The sequence below is a fragment of the Serinus canaria genome, chromosome 12 (assembly GCF_022539315.1).
Source record: "Serinus canaria isolate serCan28SL12 chromosome 12, serCan2020, whole genome shotgun sequence".
Lineage (NCBI taxonomy): Eukaryota > Metazoa > Chordata > Aves > Passeriformes > Fringillidae > Serinus > Serinus canaria.
Genome location: NC_066326.1, coordinates 10,805,383 through 10,827,600, shown reverse-complemented (window position 1 = coordinate 10,827,600; position 22,218 = coordinate 10,805,383). Strand labels below are relative to the sequence as shown.

Below are 22,218 nucleotides of genomic sequence, written 5' to 3'. Positions count from 1 at the left end.
TGAGCATACTTCTCTAGAGAACCTATGCTCTGCAAGATTTCTAAAACCATTAAATGCCTTGTCTGTTGGCAGCCTGCAAAATGAAAACTGTATGTGTGCATGTATAGAAGTGGTGATGGGAAAAGGAGAATGTGGAAATGGGCTGGAGTATTAAAGCAAGCAATGAAAGCAGATGGTTTTCTTTGGATTTTATAAAATAGGTTTCTCTTAATTTTGTTTTAAATGAAAGCCATGAAACGTCACCATTGCAAACCTATTTGTAGCTGTGCCATAAGTATTAGGATGCAGTTGTCCCTGAATCATAAAAGGGCCAAGCTTTTTTTGGCTGCTTCCCATCTTCATGTTTTTAGAAATGTGTATGGTCTATATGCATTAGAGTTGAGCAACTTCATCACAGCCTTTCCTCAAAATTGATTGCTGTTCAGTGACTCTTCCTTCTCCCTCTCCATTGTCAGTTGGTTACATCTCAGACTCTCATTACATTTAATATTGATACTGCTTCAATTTTTCACTAAACTGGAAGAGTTAAAGAGTCTGGAGTGGATACTGAATGTCTAAATATATTCTTTAAATACTTTAATTCCTATCATTCTGGACCATGATAAATTTAGATCTGGATTACTGCTTTAGGAAGAAGTGACTGTTTGCTCATTCAGTGATGAAGTCTGGTCATCAAGATGTTGGAATATGTGCTGCAGAGTTCTTCAGATACTGACATGAATGTAAAAGTTGTTGCCAACAGCTGCCTTGGGTTTTGGGCACCTGCTGCCTCTCATTTCTCGCATCTCCCACTCTATCTTCCACTCCCAAAGCTGGCAGTGCCCCTAAAAATACTTTGTGTTGAGTTCTTAAGTAGGAGATCTCTACCAAGCTGGTAGTCTGGATTCCTGAGTCATTGGTCACACTGCAGTGCAATCTGCTCTGTAACAAAGTTCTTGACTGTGGCAAGGAAATGGATTTCAGAGGGAAGCTGATTCCAGTCAGGTAACAAAGGCATTGTCCTTCCAAAGGCTGCTGCTGTTTTCTGATCCTTCCTCCCTCCCTGCCAATCACAGAGCTGTGTTTTGATTGCTCTCTGCCATTTTTACATTTCCCCAGAGTGTGACAGACTTGAGTCGTGTGCATGATGTGCAAGGGTGATGTAGTGTAGCGAGTCTGGGAAAAGTTGCTGGGAATTGCCCTTAGGAGTGAAATACGATTTTGGCACTGTTTTTTTGATGCCATTGGAAGTTGGACTGTTGAGATGAATGTGGGAAGGCATCCCCTGCCTGAATAATCAATGCTCAAATGTGGAATTTGCAGAAGCACAGATGTATTACTCATGTAGTTCCCATATCCAGAGAGTCTTCTCCTGGAGGTGTCTGTATGAATCCCTAGGACAGAGGCTGCTGCTTTGGCCTGAGATCCTGTTTCAATAACCTTTTGTTTCTGATACAGTTAAGAGGAATATCCTGACTGGGTTTTGACCCAAACAATTAAATCCAGTATTTATTCTGGTTCCTGTGATTGCTGTCCAGTGGGTTACCTGGAAGAGAAAAAAAACCTTTTCAACAGAAGAGTTCAGGAGTATTGACCAAGGATGTTGACAGATGACTTGTGTCCCAGGGCTGGAATTATAGAACTTGTAAGCTGCCATGTGGGAGCTGGAAGTGAAGCTCACTTAGGGAGCAAGGAAACCAGATATTGCTCACTTCTTAAATGGTTTGCTTAAAGTTCAGAATGATTAATGGCTAGGCTGTGTCTGTTGTTACCAAGACTGGTAAATGCAGGTCTGCAAAGACATCTTGGCACAGGCTTAGAAGTTAGCAAAACTTAAACCAGTAGCCCTCTTGAGTTTTCCTTTTTATATTATACTATTAGTGTATTTTATTTTATCTGGGATGTTTTTTTTCCAATGCAGCAGTATGTACTACTACACATTCTAATTTTCCTGTTTCCATTCAGTGGAGTGTATCTATTCCTATTCTTGGAGTAATAATTTTTCCCTCTCCTGAAGGCTGACAGAATTAGAGTATTGGCAGTACTGCAGAAGAGATGCTCTGTGATTAGTAACAGTGTTATATTCTCTAAAACCCGGATTCTGCTGCTGTGCATTGTATCTTATGGGGCACATATTGGTGGTAGGGCTGTTCCTTCTCCTTGCTCTCATTTCTCAGCCCTGTCCAGTGCCACTGAGTTAGTACCTTTTGTTTATTTTTTCATGTGAGTGTTTGTCCACCAGCAATGTGTCAGTTCATGGCTCAGGCACCCGGGGATGACAGATGTACATCCAGTAAAGAGTTAGTGGTGTGCATGACCTACCTGCTGAAATAATAGCAGGCACCATGAAGAGTGCTGTGTTCCTCCTGTCCATCTGCTGAGGATGGACAGACCTGTAATTGCTAAAATGTAAAAACGAAATTAAACTCATCTGTCCTGACTGTAAAAATCATCAGGAAGAAAAATGTTATTCAAGGCTTTTGTCAAGATTGGTCAGTGATTACCGGTAAACACCTGTTGTGTATTGGTTTTTTTGGCCAAGGACTTGATGCTGCTATATCAAACCTATCTGCAGAAAGGGGGAATTGGCTCCCCTCAGCTGAAATGTGGATGTTCAATTCCAACCCTCTAAGCTGGTGCAAAGGATAAGGATGGAGACACACATTTCTGATAACACATCATCCCTGAGTTACATGAAGTAGTGTCTGTGTGCCATTAAAATGATGGCAGATCCCATAAAAACATTACCCTCCGCCGTCTGCTCCCTCTGGCAGTGAACTGTGACCAAGAGGAAAGTTCCTTGTGCCCTGTCAACTCCCCTCAAATAAATAATCATAATGAAAAAAGGCCAGCCATTCTGAAGTTCCTGGTTAGCCAATGTGCTGCTGATTAAAGGTAGCCCTGAGAGGCAGGGAAGGCTTGCAGCCCTTTGACAGCAAATGAGAGCTGTGCCTGCCTCGTAAATGCCTTGGCTTCAAAAGGAGGTGGTTATGGGCATGAAATGTTTATCATCTTGTACTGGCTTTGCTGCTGCTGGCTTACTGTGTAAGTAAAAAGTAGTAACAAGTAAAGAAGAGGCAATACTGCAGCCTGTTTTATCTGCTTAACTGCACACTTAAATAGGCTTGTGGGCAAAAGAAAAGGAGCAGGTGGAGGCAGCTTGGCTTTGTGACAGAGGTTTGGACTCTGCCTGCACTCCAGGGGTTTTCAGTTGCCTATGAAGGGGAATCTGGTGGGGAACCTGATCAGTCAACTGGCTTTCTGTTAGGAATCACTCTGAAATTGTCCATGGCAAAAGATGACTGGCTGTGTAGCTCAGCTTGTGCATTCAAAAATGTCCTTTAAAAGATTACTTGTTCTTGGCACGTAGTTGGAAGCAGCACAGTTGTTGACCACCTCCTTTTGAGTCTGCCCAGCACTGGCACATTCACTGGTGCATGCTGTGTATCAGCATCTCTAACACATGCAGCACCTTGCATGGCTCCCTGGAATTGGCTGTTTCCCAGCTTCCTTTGCTTAGCTCCTACCCTAAATGGGGGTCCTGCAGCAGGCTGTGGGGACTTTGCTCTGGTTTTGGTTTAGGGGGTGCATGTGCTTTTGTTTTGCTTTAACAGCACAGTTCCCAACAGGGGACAGCACTGCATTGCTTAAGATGCTTGTCATTTTAAAGGAACTTTTCTACACTTGTCATCTTAAAAGCTATAGTGCACAGCAGCAGGCAGCCTCCAAAAATCACTGATTTCTCTTTTTCTTCTCTTTCCCTTCCTTTCTATCTTGTGCTGTCTTTATTCCAAGCCTGTGGATTTGGATGCCTGGGTAAGCTCTCTTTTTTGTCTGGATCTTGCTTATTCCAAGTGTCATGTTGTTACTGTGCATGTACAGATTGTTATTGCTGAGCACAGATGCAGGATTTTATTTTCTGTCATTACATTTTAAAAGGTGTTCAGCTAGAAAATTGCATATTATTTCCTCCATAAAGATTTTCACTTGTTCCTTTTGTGTAGCTTACAGCTGCTGAAACCAAACTTGATCTGGTGATGTGTATTGTTGGCTAAGAGAGTAGCAGAAACAGGAGGAAATGAAGGTTATACCAGTATTGCTTTATAAGGCCATGAGTTGTATCTGGTTTCTAAAATAGAGCCTGGTCACCTGCCTTCAGTAGAATGAAAGGTAGGACAAAAGGCCAGTGATTTTGTAGGCCCCGTGTCTGGAATAGTGATTGCAGACAGCTCCATGGTAATGGTGGTATTTCTGCTGATGCCAGTGGAGGTTAAGTCAAGGCTCCCCCATGGCTACTTGCTTGGTACAAGCCTCCCTGTAAAGTTCTGCTATTCAGTCTTGGGCATGAAGTACACAAATTGCCTCTTACTATTTCAGTGTTGCCCTTTCAGCTCTGCCATTCCCTTTAGACTTGGCCAGGAACATGCCAGCTAGCTAATTTTGGAGTTAGCTCTGTTCTGTCAATTCCTTCTTCTCATCTTGGAGTCCTTAATAGCATTTGTTTTTCTCCCTTGCCACCTGGACTGCTACCAGGACTGGAAGAGACTTGGGAAAGCATGAGGTATTAGAATTTGCAGTTGTGAAGTGAAGCAAGCTGAGGTGCCCAGCCAAAACATCTCTGCTGTGCTGCTGCAGAGATGTAACTGTACCTTTGGGGGAAGCTGATAGCTCCTCTCAGCACAGACAGGATGATGTAGAAACTAGGCATTTGATAGACTTGAGATCTTTTGCTTTATCCTTGTAGCTTATTTCCCTGTATTGCTTCTGACTGATTATCTAGGCATCATCTTGCTAGTTTGTCTGTGAGTGGTGGAAGTGCTTTGCCAAGAAGATAAATATTTTTGCAGTAATCTTGCCAAGTGCTGTGACTTGCTTTTAGGAAGCATTCATAGGCTGAGATTTGGACCTTTCCTTCTAGCTTGTGTTGCCCTTTGTAGAGAGAGAGTTTTCGGGTTTTATGTCCTCCAGGAGAGTCTTCCCAAATCCCAGAACCCAAACAGTATTGAGGAGAGAGACAGCCTGGTTATAGCTGTCACCTGTGGGCTGTGCTAGCACTGCACTTTATTCCCGGGTGCCACATTCCTTACTATCATCTGACCCTGCCAATAAGCCTTTTTTTTTTTTTTTTAATCCAAACAGATTTCCACCCTGGTTTTCATTTTTTAACAAGGTGATGAAGTGGGACTGTGATTAAAAATAATAAAAATGTGGTCATACTTTGGGGTGCAACAAAGCCAAAGCTAATCTGGGAATGATTATAGCTAGAGTAAAGCCCAGCTCTAGGTCAGTTGCACAGTCTGGTGTGTGGCATGTTGGTGTCAGCTCAGGACATGGCTAAGAGTGTCTGGTTTTATTCATAGAGAATGAACCAATAATATTTCATTACCTCAATTAGGAGCTTGTAAAATATTTCTTTTGGCCTGTCTGTCAGCTAGCAGGCCAGTGCTTGAATCCTTTAGCTGAGCCAGTATATAATGTATAGCTTTAGAAATGTGCTTGCACTGTTTGTTTCTAAATGGGTTACTTGATAAAGGGAGAGAAGGAGGCAGAGAATCACATAACTCTGCCCTGGCTCTTTGTCACTGTTCAAGGCAGCACTGAGATAACCTGAAAAACCTTGGGCTGTGGAAAAAATGTGAGGATTAAGCAGAGGAAAAATTTGAAAGAGTATCCAACCAGTCCATGGATCCATGCCCATGGAAGCTGTTGCAGTACACCTTTGCTGTCCTTTTGTAAGAACATAATCCTTGTAAATTCTGACACCATCACAGGGGATTCTTGAGCATTTCTTGAATACATCTTATACCTAGCTTTTGGACAGAGGGCAATGGCCAATTGCATACATGTTCTTTTATAAATACATCCCTTTTTCTAAATTTTGAATCTGAGTATGTCCTTTCTTCTCCTGTCTCTGTTTTGTTTCTGTGTTCATACTTCTTGGACATCACACTATCTCTGTTCTACGCATCCTAGATGTCATCCCTGGGCTTTGGTCACCTCTTGCACAGTATGTTCAAGTTCCAGTGTAGTTGTGTAGCTTGGAAGTGAAACATAGCTTTCTGATATCTGATTTTCAAATCAGTGTGTTATCATGAATGTTTTCCCTTCTCCTTCATTTTAGTTCTAAAGGCCTTTTTTCAAAAAGTCTATTGATGCTTTGTTTGGCACTTGCAATCTCAATCCCCTGTGAAATTGTAATCATAGCAGCCAGTTCTGTCTGGGACATCACAGGCTTCTAACTTCAGGTAGGGAATAAGCAGCAGGACGAGAGGAACTCTTAATAAATATCCTATATTCATTCAAAATGTCCCCAGTTGCCTAACCCAGTTTGGAACAGTGAATATTTCAGATGACACATGCTCTACTATACTGTTTGTACTTCAAACATCACCATAAAGTGCACTAAAGTTTTTAGGAATAACAGCTGGGGATAGAGGGAAACAGAAAGCAACTTTGAAGCAGATCTGTCACAAATAGAGTGTTTCTCTGCATACTTCAATGCACTGAAACAGCAGCAGATCTTGAAAACAAGCAAGGCATTGAAAATATGTTTGTGTTGCAAGTACAAGGTTTCTCTGTAACCCCTAGCTCATCATGCATTATGGGTGATAAGTGGGACAGTGGAGGATAATATGGGAGAAATTACTTTGAGGGAAGAATGGGGAGTACTCTGAGGTTACAGTCTGCAGTTAGGAGGTCCAGGTTTGGTTCTTTGACCTCAGTTTTGCAAGACCCTAGGGGAAGTGACTAACAGAATGCCTGTGTGCTGCAGGGTGCATGGCTGTGGAGGCTTTATTCACTGCCAGCTCCCCTGAGGTCAGCTTGGCAGTCCAGGGTTGTCATTGTGCAGAGCAGCACACTCTAACAGGTCTGCATCTCAGGACCCTACTTGGGAGATCAGGTGTTTGGTTTGTGTTCCCTTCCAGAGGGGTTGTAAGGATAAATGTGCTGGATTTCTTGGTGCATGATGTCAGGCAAACTCACAGGTTGGAAAGTTGAGTGAGTGTGGGGGTTTGGGATCCATGTGTTGCCAGAAACAGAATAAAGCCTCTTGAGCACTGGTATTTTTACATTTATTGATTTTGTACTTGCAGAATATCCACTGTCCCAGGAGACTAGCACAAATACATAATTATTTAGATTAAATAGAAACTTTCTTGAGTTTATAAGAATTTAGTATTTGACTCTATTGTTTCTTTTTTTTCTTCCATCATATGGTGCAGCTTCCATCTGAATCATGCAGAGGGGTCAGTACTGTCCTACTCTTCTTTCTCTTCCTTACTTATTTTCCTCTTAAGGAAATACAAGTCACTTGTGGAGTAATCTGATTTTATGGGTGTTATGCAGAAAACCTGCAGGAGAATTGGGATCTTTTGGTCATCCACCAGATCACCCCACCTTCTTACATCTGTTTCATTTTATTTGAAATTGCTTAGTTCTTTTCTGTGTAGAAGATTGGTTCAGAGGAACAGCTATGGTTCTCTTACCAGAAAATGGTTATAGTTCTGGCACTTTCAAAGTGCCCATTGCTGCCCCTCTTGTTGCTGTGATATCTCTTTTGTCAGGCTGTATGGGGGGGGGCAGCTCATTCTCATCCCTCTTCCCATCCTGTTCCAGCTGGTTTGCAGGTGGGGAGTAGTATAGCAGCTATAGGTTAAAGCAGAGCCAGAGATTTTGCTTTTAATCAAGTGCCTTCGAGACAGAGATTTAGTTATGACTCTCTACTGCTTGTGCCTTATCCTGGCCCTCTTTTCTGGAGTAGCAAACATGGAAACCAAAATATTTCTTTTTCTTTAAAAACAAACAAAGAAACCCACATCACCACCACACCCCTACAATCTTCCTATTTCATATAATCCTTTTCTTGCTTGCTTATCAACCACCCTCACTGCCTAGATTAAAATCTCTTCTAAGCCCTATAATACCACTGTATTTCCATCAGCAGGGGAGCAGAAAGAAGGACATGCACAGCAACTTGCTTTCAGATGTAATTTTTCTTGTTAGCAATGGCTTTTGGCCATAAAATGACAGGTCTGAGCCCACGGGGATATTTCTGTCCCAGCTGCTTAATCATGTTGGACCAGCATTTTCTGTGGTTGTGCCATCATTAGAAGTTAAGAGAATGTTGCTGGGATGCTATGGCCTGGCAGGGTTTGTGTCCATGTTAAGCAGGCTAATCATTCTGGTTTTGAAAGGTCTTCTGCCTGCTGTTAACTTCCATGGCCCCAGAGATTTTGAGGTGGGATGGGGGATGTAGAACAACTGCCATTTTTTCTTGCTGTTGTTGCTTGTTATTTTTAAACTTGCAAAGTTTGATTCAGTTCCATCAATGTCATGTTTTCTTAATGCTAGTTCAGTTTAGGGGTGGGAATATAATTAAGTGGTGCTGGCTGTAAGGAGCTAGAAGGCTACAGCTGTTGCTGTGCCCACACAGACTTTTTAATTGAGCACTGTTTAGCTGATGAATACCAGATTTACTGTTTTGATAGTGCCATGCTTATAATTTGTAAGATAGAAGAGAAATTCTTTGACAGCCATCTTCCCTCTTGCAGCACCAGCCAGAGGAACTCTGAGGGTACCGGTGGGGAATGCATAGAGAGCATGTGGAGAGAGTACTTAATTATCTGGATAGTCCTATGTATGTCTGTTGTAGGGAAGTATTTCATCCTTAGAAGCTTTTGGACACTCCAAGGGGGAAGGGGTTCTAAAGAGGAGGATTTGAGGGGATTTGGTTGTTTTTTGTTTTTTGTTTTTTTAAGGTAAGGGGAAAAACATTTGAGTAATGACTGTCATGATTCATGGAAAAACAGGCATGGATAAGAGGGAGTTCTGAAAAAGAGAATGGGAAAGTGTCACCTTTCTGTGATTATATGTTTTCATTTAATAGGAAGTGTAAAACCAAGGGTTTGAGTAGGATGCTAATAAGAGCATTTCAAACATTGGGGGGATAACCCAAAACAAGCTGCAATTCTTAAGGTATCCAGTTCCACTGAGGGGGATCCCGAGCAGAGATTTTTTTTTTTTAAATTTTTTTAGTCCTTTCTAGTCTGCATCTCATGTGCTTTCCTTACACTACATTGATTATTTTTAATTTCTTCTTCTCCTGCTGCCAGGCTGTGGAGCTGCAAGGCTGGGAGGCAGACCTGAAGCGACAAGAAGCCTTCTACCAAGAGCAGCTGGCCCGCATTGAGAGGAAGGTAAGGCTGAGTTGTCTTCATTTCTGGCCCCTGCAGGGGTAAGACACAGATCTGTGTGGATCCAAAAGATACAGAACCAAGAGGTGTTGTGCTGCAACCTGGAACTGTCAGCCCTCAGTATCTTATCTGCCCCCCAACCCTTATGAAAGTGATGAAAAAGCTGTACAAATCTTTTGAGCAGTTTGTGTTTGAAAGATAAAGGGTTTTTTTAACTGGATGATTTTTAAAAAGGATTTCTGGTAGTTCAAACTCTATTATCTTTTTTACCATGGGATTTAGGTGAAAGCTAAATTGAAAAAAACAAACAAGTGCCCCGGTTTTTATTCCTTTTGTTAAAAATCCTTTCCTTAATAAAAAAAATAATCAACCACCACAACATAAATTTTGCTATAAATATGAATTAAAGTTGTATTAACAATTTTTCTCTGGGGAGCCAAACAGTTCAAAGAGTGGTGCTGCAGTACACTGCCTGCTTCTTGCAGGATAAGCCTTTGAAATAAACATGATTTAAAGAGACACTGTCAAGCATCTTTTAAGCCTGAAATGACCTTTGAAAATCCATTTAGGGATTTGAATCTCTCCCCTAAACGTGGGATTTGCTTCTCTGTTTAATTGTTTACCATGATGAGTTTTTAAAAATTGATGCCATAAAAATAGGAGCAGCCATGCTGTTCCTTATGAACAAATGTGTTCTTCACTTCCTGGCAAAATGAAATAATGTTATAAGTAGTCTTTATTTTTTAATAAATGTGGAGAATAATCTTCTCCAATTTGAAGCAATTAGACCTCCTGACAGGGAGTTGCATACATTCGACTTGTAGTTGTGTTATGTGACTAAAAAGAAGTGCAAACAATGAAGAGAGTGGGTTGTAAAGAGACTGAGAAATCAATCAGTTTTACTACCAATATGTAGCAGGATGGTGAGTATGGAACATGGGAAAATTGTAGATTATAGAAACGGTAGGGAGCTGTTGGCATATCTATTCCTCTTTTCATTCCCTCCTACTGTATGACTGTCCATGCTGCATTTTTTGAGCCATCAGTGGTAAAACATGCCTGTGAGCAAATTCACACGATACAATTTCACAACACTTTAATCCGTACAATTCATTAAAAATAAACTATTAAAACTACCACTCAGTGTTGCATTTGTATTTTAAATTCTATTTCTAGATAATGGGGATTGTTCAGTGAAATTGCAAACAATCTAGCAGCTATCGTTCTAATTATCACAGTTGTCCATATGTTCATACGCAAAGGGAATTTTTGCAATTTCTTGATCCCATGCTGTTTGCTTCTATTATGTTCTTCTCTCCAGATCTGGTTTCGTGAAGGGGAAATTACAGGGGAAACCTGTGAGTCTGTCCTTTATGGACAGTGGAGTGGGGAGAAGTCTGTGTCCTGGCTCCATTGTCCTCTTTTTGAAATCTTTTGTTGTCGTTTGTGTTTTCAAGTCCACCTCCCTTGCTACAGGGACACCTTTATAAACAACATGATGGATATTTTAGTGTGGGATCTTCTTGGGGGAGGAAGGTGAGCTGCCCATAGTCCTATTCAAGCTGCAGAGCTACAGAGAAACTATCTTCTAGTTGTTATGGGTACAAAAGCAAATAGATAAAAAGAACAGGTTTTCTTTCCTCTCTTGAAACACTGGATAGTTTCTGACCCTTAAAGACTAGCATTTTGCTGGTAATAAAATAGAAGAATGCCTCCAACCGTTAGTCTGGATTGGAGTGGGAGGTGGTGGGGGCTAGAAGGGAAAGGAGAGAAATGTACTTGAAACAGTGTAATAAAGCTTAATTGTATTAGTTTTGAAAAAGGTTTTTGATCTTCTCTGAGGATAATTTTATTCCTGTAATGGTGGGAAAGATGGAAAATGCAGCACAGAACAATCTTTTTTATTAGTTGCTTTTATATAATTCTGCTTTTATTTGTTGAATACACGCAGACCTTGACATTTATTTATATATTTTTTCCTTCCGCTGTGCTAAAGCTTTCCCACTCAGGCTTAGATATATTTTTATATATCTGTGTATGTGTATATCAATATTAGAGAAAAGCTCTCAGTAAGGGAATGGTGGGAGAGAGCTCTGAAATAGAATTTTGCTTTCTCTGCTGTTTTAAAAGGGGATGGTCACTTGAAGTGTGGTCACTGGTAGTTCAGAGGTGTTTGGCTGGGAGTGAATGAAATGGCTCAGTGTGGAGTTAGGAAACTGAAATTTCTCCTTCTAAGGATCAAGCTATCAGGAATTCCTCTCTCTTCTCCCCTGCTGTGCTCAGGTTGGTTTTGTCCCCACTTCTGCATGATAACAGGATTCAGCAGTAGGAGACCTAAAGATTTGTTTTTGAAGGATGTTTTGAACTATTGATGTTAAAAACTCAGTACCTTCCCAGTAGGATGCTAGGAATAATTGTGTTACATACTCCTTACAACATAAGAGCTGCTCGGTGAATCAAACACAGAGACTATCCTGTTTCCTCTGACAGTGGTCAGTTTGTAAAGGCTTTGAAGGAAGAAGAAAAAAAAATGACCAAAACAAAGTGACAAAGAAAACTTTCTGAGAAGAGTTTTCTAAATGTTGTCAGTTGGAGGCAGACACTTGCCCTGCTGCACAAGAGTTTATTTTCATTCAGTATTTTTATTTACTGAAAGTTGATTTAGTGCCATTGTTCTTCTGTGCATCTCAGGCATTTTTCCTGTAGCCCTCTTTAGCTTTGTGCCTCCAGCATCATGTGCCTATGTGTGCCACAGGTTAACTTATATACTCTATAAATTCTCTGTTATCAGTTTCAAATATTTTTTTTGCATTTAATATCCTTTATGTGAAAGAGATAAAAGAAATCCTCCTCATTATTCATTACCTGCAGACTTCTTTTTCCTCTTTTACCTTCCCATTAAACTGTGCAGTCCTTACCTTTTCAGCCTCTGCTTGTGTGAATGATTTTTTCCAGGTTTCTCATTCTACTTGTTTGTCTTTTGGCTCTTTCCCCCTAGCAGCTCTGGCTTTGAGATGTATTGACCAGAATTGAACTCAGTAGTTCCCTTGAATGAAGCAGATTGTGTGAATACATTATCCTTTTATTTGGTAATCTTTGAAAGAGTACTGTAATCTACTGGACAGAGCACAGAATTGGAAGGAAAAACCTGCTCATTTTCTAATAGCCGTTTCTCTTTTGGGAGTTTGAAACAATTATTTAGTCCATCTATCTCAGTTATTCCATCTATATGATGGAATAGCTTATAATGGGAGGGCAAAGTGTTGTGAAACAGTAAAGCTATAAAAATGCTAAAAAGGCTTTGCCTTTAGTTTTGCATGAGGTGAACTATAGGTGTACCTTATTTCAAACAGATCTTGAGAAACTCAGTTTCTCCAGACAGTCTTATTAAAATTTTCACGGGAAAAGGCATGCATGAAAATATAATTGCAGTATTTCAGCTCTTGGGGTTTTCCCTGCATCTTCTACTAAAGCACTGGAAGAAATGAGACAATGAGTGCAGCAGTTCTGTGTCACAGTAAGGATCCATCTAGTTCAGTGTGCTGGTCCTGGCTGTGACTGAATGTCCAGGGACAGCTGTAAGAACTGAACTGATGGGAAAAGAGGCTGTGGAGTCTCCTTCACTGGAGACAGTCAAGGAGCATCTGGACTCAATCCTGTGCCATGTGCTCTGGGATAACCCTGCTTGAACAGAGAGGTGTGGGACCAGGTGCCCCACTGTAGTCCCCTCCAACCTGGCCCATTCTGTGATCAAAGCAAGGCTATGGGGTATTTGCCCCAAATGCTTTGACCATCCTGTCTAGTAATTTTTGGGACTTCTCCTCAGATGTTTAATCCTCAGAGGGTTGTGAACCAGGACTGTGTGCGCAGTGCTCCGGATGCGGGGGGACCGTGGGCGTGTGTGGCAGCTGTGTCAGAATCACTGTTTGGTTCTCTGTTTCTTTGTAGTGCCTGACACTTGATTTGCACTTCTGACTTGTGTTGAGCAAATGCCACACACTGCTGCTACTGGCAGCATTCCTCTGTTTTGAGTACAGACTTGAATATATACAGTGGGTGTATGGGATTAAGGCAATGCTGGGATTAGTTTCTGGGAATATTCTTCCCACTGCACCCTTCCTTGTCAGTTTGTCAGGGGCTTTGTGTGTGGGAAGGGGTGGTGGGCTTTTTTCTGTCTGCAGTGTGGTACATGCTTCTTAGAGATTATTTTAATCAAATTTTATTGAACAAATTCCTTGCAGAGGATCATTACACTGGTAAAACCCTTCATCTTCCTCACTTTAACTCTGATAGTTTGTTGTAGTTTTGTGTTTCTGTCTCTTAGGTCGCATGTATGTTTTTGTTTTGGAGTGCCTGAAATATTTTGGTAATCAGGAAAATGAGAGGGAAAAGCTCCTTTGAATTGTCTGTTTCTTGTATGACTGGGTATGATTGCAGGGTTGGAGCTGGGGATACAGACATTCCATTCCACACCTGTGTTTCCAATGTGACTGTTTCATCTCAAATAAGTAATCCAGTAATGAGACCTGGCAATTTTGTTATAAGTGGTTAAACTTCTAACTCTGACTTGTTTACACCTCATCCATGTAATTTGAATAGTTTCATTAAATGTATGTCTTCTCTCAACTGTTTTGAATGAGGTTTTGCACTGTAGTCATCCTCTGTGTAGAAAGAATGAGAGTTAGACTAATAATCTGTAGGGACAACGTTAGACACGCTCAACTTGAGAAGCTCAAGATGATGTTTTTTCATGCATTTGTTTGTTACTGAGAAGCAAGGAGGGAGATGGAGGAAGCTTGTTGTAAATAAGTAACATATATACTGCTCAGAACTGGGATTTTTATTAGGGATTCTGTGTATGTTTTGTCTTGCTTTCTCCAAGTAGTAGAAAGGTCCTTTAAAAAATATTGTAAGAAAGAAGTGCAGTCTCTCCTGGAACCCTTCAAATGCCAGGAGATTTCACTTAGCATATTAGTTGTATACTTTCTCCCAAGTAAATATTTGTTTTACTCCTTTTGCTGTTTGGCCTCTTGCTGAGTTTAACCTGACAAAAGCTAAGGGCAGTGCTACTACAACAAAAACACAGGCAGCACTTTGGAGTGCTGTAAAACAGAGAGAAAGGCTGAAGATAGTCTTGGAAGATAAAGTGAAACTCCTTGCTGTAGATGATGCTTCCTTTTTGTTTGGATTTTCCTAAGCTCCAGCTCCCACGTTATCTCTTGTTAGGCGGCTGTGAACTGCTGGGAGCAGTGGGTGCATTAATATGCAACGTTTTTCTGCTTATAGTTTTTCAGAGCTGTAAGTAGCACAAGAGGTATTCATAAGCTGTAGAGTATTTGTGCAAGTGGGAAAGGAATGCATTGAATACATACCTTTTTTATTAATAAGGTTGACTGCACCTTTTTCTCTGCTTGACTTCACAAATCTTGTAATTTTGTGTGTGGCATTCTTCTTGTTTGGTTTGTTTAAATTAATCTCTTTTTGCCCTTGTACTTCCCATTTAATTCATGTTTGTAAAGCATTTAGGATGTGTAAAGAATGGGAGGCAAAGTTATTTTTGTTTGTTATTCCTATTGGTTTTGGTCCTTCTTCTTGGAGCTGTCTCCTACTTTGTTGTGCCAAGGTCATCCCTACATGCAACTCCACTGTCATTTTTGGTTTATGGCTGGTGACTTGTCTCAATAAAAAATTCTGCAGAAAAAAAGTGATAGAAGCCTGAACAAGAAAGCCTTCCAGAACAATATGTTCATGTTGGATCTTCATCATCAATTTAAAGCAGACTCTCTGGGGCTTCACAAATTGATGTCACCTGGTAAAGGTGGGGAGGGATTTCTGTGGAAGGGCATGAGAAATCCATTCCTTGAGTTGGGATGCCAGGCTTGTCTGTATCCATGAGACCTAGGGATCACTTGCGTACCTTTGAAAAAACAAGCTGTGTTCAGGTGTTATCTCCAACCAAACCCTCTGCCCTCTCGTGGGAGTTAAAGATTCAGTGCCCTTTGATAAATGAGTTGATATGTCCTGGCAGGTATCACTGACACCATTTGCTTTCTCCTGTAATGTCTTGGGGCTGTGTGTGAGCTATTGCCATGTGTGTAAGGGCTGCTTTGTTTGCCTCTAGTCACAATCTTGCTCTAGCTAGTGCTGTGGGTACCTGGAGGAAGAACAGCTAGTGTGAAATGAACTTTTGGTCTCAAAAAAGGTGTTTCCCTTTCAGAAGAATTTCTTGTCCCCATCTCCATAATTGAACCTTACAGTATTCTTTTGAATTTCATTTTAATTTCTTATCCAATTTGTTCAGTTCTCTGTTCATCCCCAGCCCTTCCTGCAAATCCTTCCTCTCACAAACCCACCGATGCTTTCTTTGAACTTTCAACATCTATGATGCAAAAAAGCAGTTTGCCTTTCAAGCCAGTAGAGCAGTACAGCAAAGCACCCAGTTCATCAAACTGTTGATTTAATCTTCTGAACACAAGAATAATCCCCAGTGTAGTTTCCTGAAATAGGTTGACAAGATCCATCCTAATCATTCAGATACTTCCAGTTGCTCAGGTTGCCTGTCTGGGCTTGCGTGGCTGCTGCTCTCAGGTGGCAGTGGCTCTTATCAGTCTCCCAGGGCACAGCCTTTGATGTTTAGAGAATAGAAGATCGTCTCCTGTGCATGAATTAAATTTCTGAATGGGAACAAACTGAAAAGGAATCAAATCTGAAATCATCATCTGAACCAGTTCCAACTTTCCATCTCTTCTCCTTTTCAGTTTTTCTCAGACATTAAATGTCATGCTGGGGTAAGAGCATGACAGGGAGGGCAGCATCCCTGATTTCTGCTTTCTGCAGGCATCCATTAGGCCTGAAGAGCATCTTTAGAAGAGGCTAATGCTCCTTGGAGTCTCCCTGTCTGCAGGGACAGGTTCTTTCCTTGTTGTTGGTGGCCAACAGACAAACTGACTTCTAGTACCTTGTGCTCAATTCACCCATTTAATGGCTTTTTTGCTGAAAGCTTGTGATGTTTAGTAGTTAATATACCTCAGTACACAGCTTTTAGAGATCAGATAAATTGATTGGTAATTTGATGAACTCAAAGAACATCTATAATAGGGTAACTAAAATGTGTTAGATGTCAGCACAGCCTCTCTGACTTCTCTGCAGTGTGTATGTTCTCCCTTCAATATGTGTTGACTGCTGTACAGTACATTACATCAAATTACAAGCAGCCTCTATGCAAACAGCAGCTAAGTGTTTGCTTCCTCTTCAGCCTGCACGATTAGAGCAGAGATGCCTTTGCAGTCTGTGTGCTGAAGGGTGAACTGTCAGAGCCTTACGGTGATTTTGTTTCCCTGGCATTTAGAGTATCTCTGCAGAGGGAGAGAATGATGCTTATGGGCTGCTTCATCTTGGAGGAATCCATCCTCAGGCTCGACTTGTGAAATAAATGTGGCAATGTGTGGTTTGAACTTAGTGTCTTAACACTGAATTTAGCAGCTGAATTTAGATAACAATCTGGTATCTGGTCTCATCAGTGTATCACTATGAAGACTTGTTAAAGGCAGAACAAAAAGACCTGGAATGTGATCTTGTCTCTTTGTTAGAACTCAACACTGGAGCATTTGTCAAGTCTAGTCCAAAAAGAGCAAAACAAGAGGTTCTTTTGTCTAACTTCTGAGAGCTTTCCCCATTCTCTAATATTTCTGATATCCTGCCTTGGCATTTTTTATTCAACCCAATTTTCCCTTAATTTCATTCATTTTCTCATTGCCTAATAGTTTAAATTTCTATTTCCTCCCTCTTTGTGCTGTCTACATGCTTGTTTATCAGCAGAATTGCTATTTATAAATATGTTTATGTATATTTATATAGCCAACACTGTTATATAAAAGCAGTGTTACTTTTCTAATGGAAAGCAGCACTTGTACACCCCCCCCCTCTGGCTCTCACCTGTTTTTACTGAGGTGCAGTTGTACCTCAACAGCAACTACATCACCCTGCTGCAATAAATACCAGTGCTGCCTGTTATTTCTGTGTAATTCACCAACCAGTGTACAATTAATTTCTGGCCCTGTTATTGCACTATTGGCTATTTTATGAAGCTGTAGAGAGTTAGCACAGTGAATTGATTAAATGTGTTCCAGACCTTAGGCTGGATTCTGTGTGTCTGCTGGGATTTCGATGATTGAAGCTTGTGCTTCTCTTGGGATATTCTGGGTTTAGACTTAGTCTTGGAAATTGGTTCAGGTAGACAAAACTTCCCTGTGTGTGGAATTCACTTGCATAAGAGCCTGACTTTGGGGAATCTGAGATTTCTATTTCAGCTCACAGTGGTCCTTCCACATATGGCAGGAAAAAGGCATTACTATTGTGACTTAAAAATAAAGCCAACAGTGGGATTCGTTTTGAAAAGGTCCTTAAATTATGACTCTGCCCTTATAGAATATGCTGTCATCATGTTAATGGAAAATATGGCTAATAATTACTCTATAAATTGACTCCCTGGAAGATCTCAAATTTGTGCTGAATTAAGTAGTCCAAAGATCAGACTTTAAAAAGGAACGACTCCATATTTACAGTGGCTGTACCTTCTGAAGTGTTTAGTAGTTTACTGTGGGTGTGTTAAATACATGTTTCATGACAGCCTGGGGCCACTTCTCTGAAGGTTTTTTTCCCCATCTGCCAGTCATTTTAAAGAAACATAAATAAAAGAGCTACTCCAATTTCTTGAACATATAATGCATGTTCTCCAGAGACCAGGGTGACTCAGAAGTAGCTTGTAAATAACATGTTCAATGTTTTTAAATAGATGTGTACCATCAGGCTCACAGTGAGGTCTTCAGCCAGTGCAAACTTGCTTTGCCTGTCACAGAATCTCCTGGTTTCATGATGATGTGGGGTGGATTTTTGTTTGTTTGGTTTTGGAGTTAATTGGTAGTTTGCCCATACATTCTGCTGCCCCAAGGATGATCCCAGCCACAGTTTGCCATTAAACACCTTGGCTCAAATGAAGATTTCCTGGCTCACCTGTTTGGATTTTAGCCCCATTGTAAGTAAATATGGAATAATGCCCAATTTTGTTTTGTTTTAGTTCAAAATAGTAAATATACATCTCATATGCAGTAGAACTATGTGGGAGTTGACCCCTGACAAATGTGGAAAGGAGATTGCCCTGGTAGGTGTTCAGCAGTGGAGTGGCCAGCAGGTAAAAAATGTTGCCCTGCACAGGGGACAGCAGCAGTGAGGAAGGGCCACAGAGCCAGGACATGCTGAGAGGCTGCTGAATCAGTGCCCATCTCCAAGAGGCCACAGAGGAGCAAGAGAGGGGAGAACAAAATGTGGGAGCTGAGATAAAGCTCTAAGCCTCTGGTTTGAGAAGACTTGTAATAACTAGGTTATTTTATGAGAAGAGCTAGCTTTTCTTTCCTTCCCAATTACTGTGTTTCAGGTCTTTTAATAAGAAAGCCAGCTTAATTCCTTCTCCCTTCTTCTGCCTCCCCATTCTTCTGAACAGAAGCCAATTTTTTTCTTTCATAATTTCAAGCTGCAAGGTTGCTTTGAGCTTGCATGTCTGGGTCAATTGAGGAGTGCCTGGGTTGTGAATTTTTTTTTTCCCCAGAGATGTCTCATGATGTACTGGACAGGACACAGAAATCATCTAATTTGCCCTGACATGCAGCAAGCTTTGAACTGGCTGGACTGTGGTTCCTGATCAGAGAAGATGACTCATATGGGCCTGTAAAAATGCTGTATTGTGTGCCTGTCTGAGCATGGATATGCATTTTTTTAACCTCATTTTTCATAGTAGTTATGTATACCACAGAATCTCCTTTGGCTGTTTAGGGAATTAAATGTAGTGGATGAGACCTCTCACCTTTAGGTCATTTGTTGAGATGCAGCTTCTGTTCACAGCAGCAAAAAGCCATTATGCCTGATGGCTAATCACTCATTCGTGTGGCACTGAGGTAACTCTTCCTGCAGCCAGAGACAAGGCTTTGTTGCAGGAAGAACAAAAAGATCCCCCATAATAGTGTCCTGACTGTTGATTTCTGTGAGAGCGTCCCAGGGAGGAACACAGCATTTGTCCTTGCTGGCTGAAAACAGAGCAGTGCTGGATTTTGTGTGCTCATTTGTTCTGTGGAGAGAGGATTTACCTCCAGGTCTGAAGTGTTTGTGGTGTTTGCTTTTATTCCCTCCCGTTGTTCCCCAGCAAAAGCATAGTTCTGTCCCTTCTTTGTGTTCTGTTGTCTGAGCTCAAGCTGTCTCTAGTTGAAGAGCTTGAATTTTTTGCTTGGTCTTGTCCAGATACAGGTGAAATACTGATTTTTTTTTTTCCATAGAGCCTGAAAAAAATATCCAGTTATAAAAGCCACTGTTTTCTCAGCCTCTTTTTCTTACAAAGTTTATCAGCTACAGCAACGAGCCCCTGATAATTAGGATGCTTATACAAAAATGTTTCTTCTGGAACTTTAAGGCTACCCATATTTCCTTTTCATTTAATGCCAAGTTCAAGGTCTGTTGTTGCTTGCATGCAATAATCCTTACTGTAAGACTGTGTTTAGAGATTAAATTCTGAGTAGATTAGCTTGCATCTATGAATGTGGGGTACACTGTGCATGTGACATTCTTCCATTTATGTTCCTGAGAAGCCTTGGCAGCAAGACATTATGAGATTTTTCAGGTTTAATGTTAATAAGTAATTATTCCTATGATTGTTTAATAGGCTAAAAGTGAGACCTGCCTTGTTGTCTTTTCTCTGCCTGGATTCTGTAATGAAAGTTCCATAACTGAGCTGGTGGTGCCCAAAAGCTCTGCAAGGCCCGGGGTGACATCCTGCCCCAGGGCTGTGCCCAGAGTGGTCCCTGCCAGAGATGGGGAATGAAGAAGTTGTGTGGCTGCTCCTGCTCTCTGTGGGTGTTGGATTTTCATGTTAATGTTTACAGCTTAATAGCCCTGCTGTGGAAGTTCCTCTCTCCATTGGCTGGAGGTTTGTGGTCCATCTGGGCTTCTCTTTGGAGCCTTCCGTCTTTGCCAGCTGCAGAGGTGGCTCTTCAATGCCCCTTTAGAGGAGGCAAAACAGCTGCATTAAAAAACAGATGAAAGAGAAGATTGCTAAAAGCAGAGAGAATGAGACTGTCAAATGATGGAAATTGCTTACAAATATTTTCTGATTCCTTTCTTATCCCTTCTGCCATCCTTTCTCCTTTGTCCTCTTTGTGTTTTATTTTTATCTTAGGATAAACATCTTATTTATTTTCTGTTTGCTGTGTGCCAAATTTCAATCTTTTGAATGGTAAAATACATGTAAAAAGATACTAGTATTCCTTTCTCTTGAATAACTGATGCCTTGCAGGGCAAACTAGAGGTTATGTGACAGTGATATTATAAAGGCAGGCCAAAGGAATCTGTGTTAATCCATTTTCTTTTTCTTGTTATCAATGTTTCATTTTATATTTTATTTTCCTTTCTAAGTAGTAATCAATATTTCTTTGTAGAAATAGCTTAACTTTTTTTTTGCCACCTGTAAAATACGTTGTTGCTTTATAATATTTGTCCAACTATCACTAATAAGGAAGAATGACATAAAGTTATCCTTTGTGATACTATTTTTAAACTGTGGAGCTGGGGACTTTTTCCAGGTATTCATTAACTGAGGTTTCTAGCTCACTGGAAGGTAAGTGAACATTGTCCCCATTTTAAAAGTGAGACCTTAATGCTTAAGGTTAGTATTTTCTATAATAGCTTTTTTCTCTTCACTTTTTGGTTATCTGGGTATGGTGTATTTCTTCAGATGTGCTGATTACCCATAAGTTGAGCTTGAAGTTTTGAATAATGAGCTTCTGAGCATCTCCAGACAGAGCCGTGAGCCAGCAGGCACTTGTGAAAGTGTGGATTTGTCTGTGTCATTAACCGTGTACAATGACCTGTGAAGTCCTAGCAGTCTTTTTGGCTGTAATCATTAAACCAGTCTCTCCTACAGGATAAAATGGGAAGAGAGCCTGCAAGCACAGTGAGAGAACCTTGACTGAAAATACAAATATCTTCAGAAAATGCTCTGGGAGTAATAGTAATAAAGAAAAAGTACAGTGGCAAAATAAATTGCTGCTGATACAATTTTTCTTCCTCTCTCAAGTTTGCCTCTAGTATGGCAGATTTTCTCCCTTCGATAAATAAATGCAAAGATGGGAATTGCTGCCAAAAACTGTCACATTTCTGGAACTTTCAGCCCCTGATTATTCACATTAAGCCTCTCCCCCCACCCCCCAGCAGTACAGTATTCTGAATATGTACACCCACCATTCTGTCAGATCTGTGCAGTCTGTGTCTGGTTCATCTTCTGTGTCTTTGATGTGCTCCATAACGTAGGCAAAGAGAGGTCTGATAGTCTCTCTAAAAACCTGACAGTTTGTGTGACAATCTGTCCACGAATCCACAGGCTCCTTGTCAACCAAATGAGCCTTTGAATATCAGAGGTTTCAGAACAGCGCTTGCAGCATTGCATATGCACCAAGGGGAGAGTACAACAGGCTTCCTTGTAACCTGAGAGATGTCTGCCTTTTCCTTAATCATTCCAGGGACATCTCATCATTGCTTGTTGGCTGGTTCTCAGCCCCACACATGTCGGGGTTATTTAGCAAAGCTTGATTTACTGGAAACTGCACGTGGAGAATAATTTGTAGTTGGGAGTAGAGGAAAAACCCCGGGGGGGGTGGAACTTACAGGCTGTGGCTTACTTCTGTTTTTCAGTGGTTTTTTGTTTGTTTCTTATAGTGACTCTCTTCCCTGCAGTTCCTTTACCATGCAAGTGTATGAATTTTCTTCAGTATTCTCCAGTTCTCTTGTGCTTCCTGTTGCTTGGGTTCCTCTATTCTGCCTTTCTCTGGGAACCCAGTGTACTGCATTCCTTAGTTACCTGTTGTGTAAAAGGATGGGGTCATGAATTTAACTCAGCTTTTTTTTTTTTTTCAGTTGGGACAGGAACTGTTAACTGGGCCAGCTGCTGCAGTTTATAAATAGGACTTAGGGATATTCTCAGCAGAGAGAGATGGAAGTTTTAGCT

At 41.0% G+C, this 22,218-nt stretch overlaps 1 protein-coding gene across 4 annotated transcripts in view; it reads left to right on the top strand.

Moving 5' to 3' along the window:
- Positions 1-22,218, top strand: part of CHCHD6 (coiled-coil-helix-coiled-coil-helix domain containing 6) — a 109,165-nt gene that overhangs the window by 27,798 nt on the left and 59,149 nt on the right. For all 4 annotated transcript variants that reach the window (XM_030228087.2, XM_030228088.2, XM_050979359.1 and 1 more), the window contains exon 5: positions 9,093-9,176. In XM_030228087.2, coding sequence (XP_030083947.2) covers positions 9,093-9,176 — 84 coding nt within the window. The remainder of the gene's footprint in view (positions 1-9,092; positions 9,177-22,218) is intronic.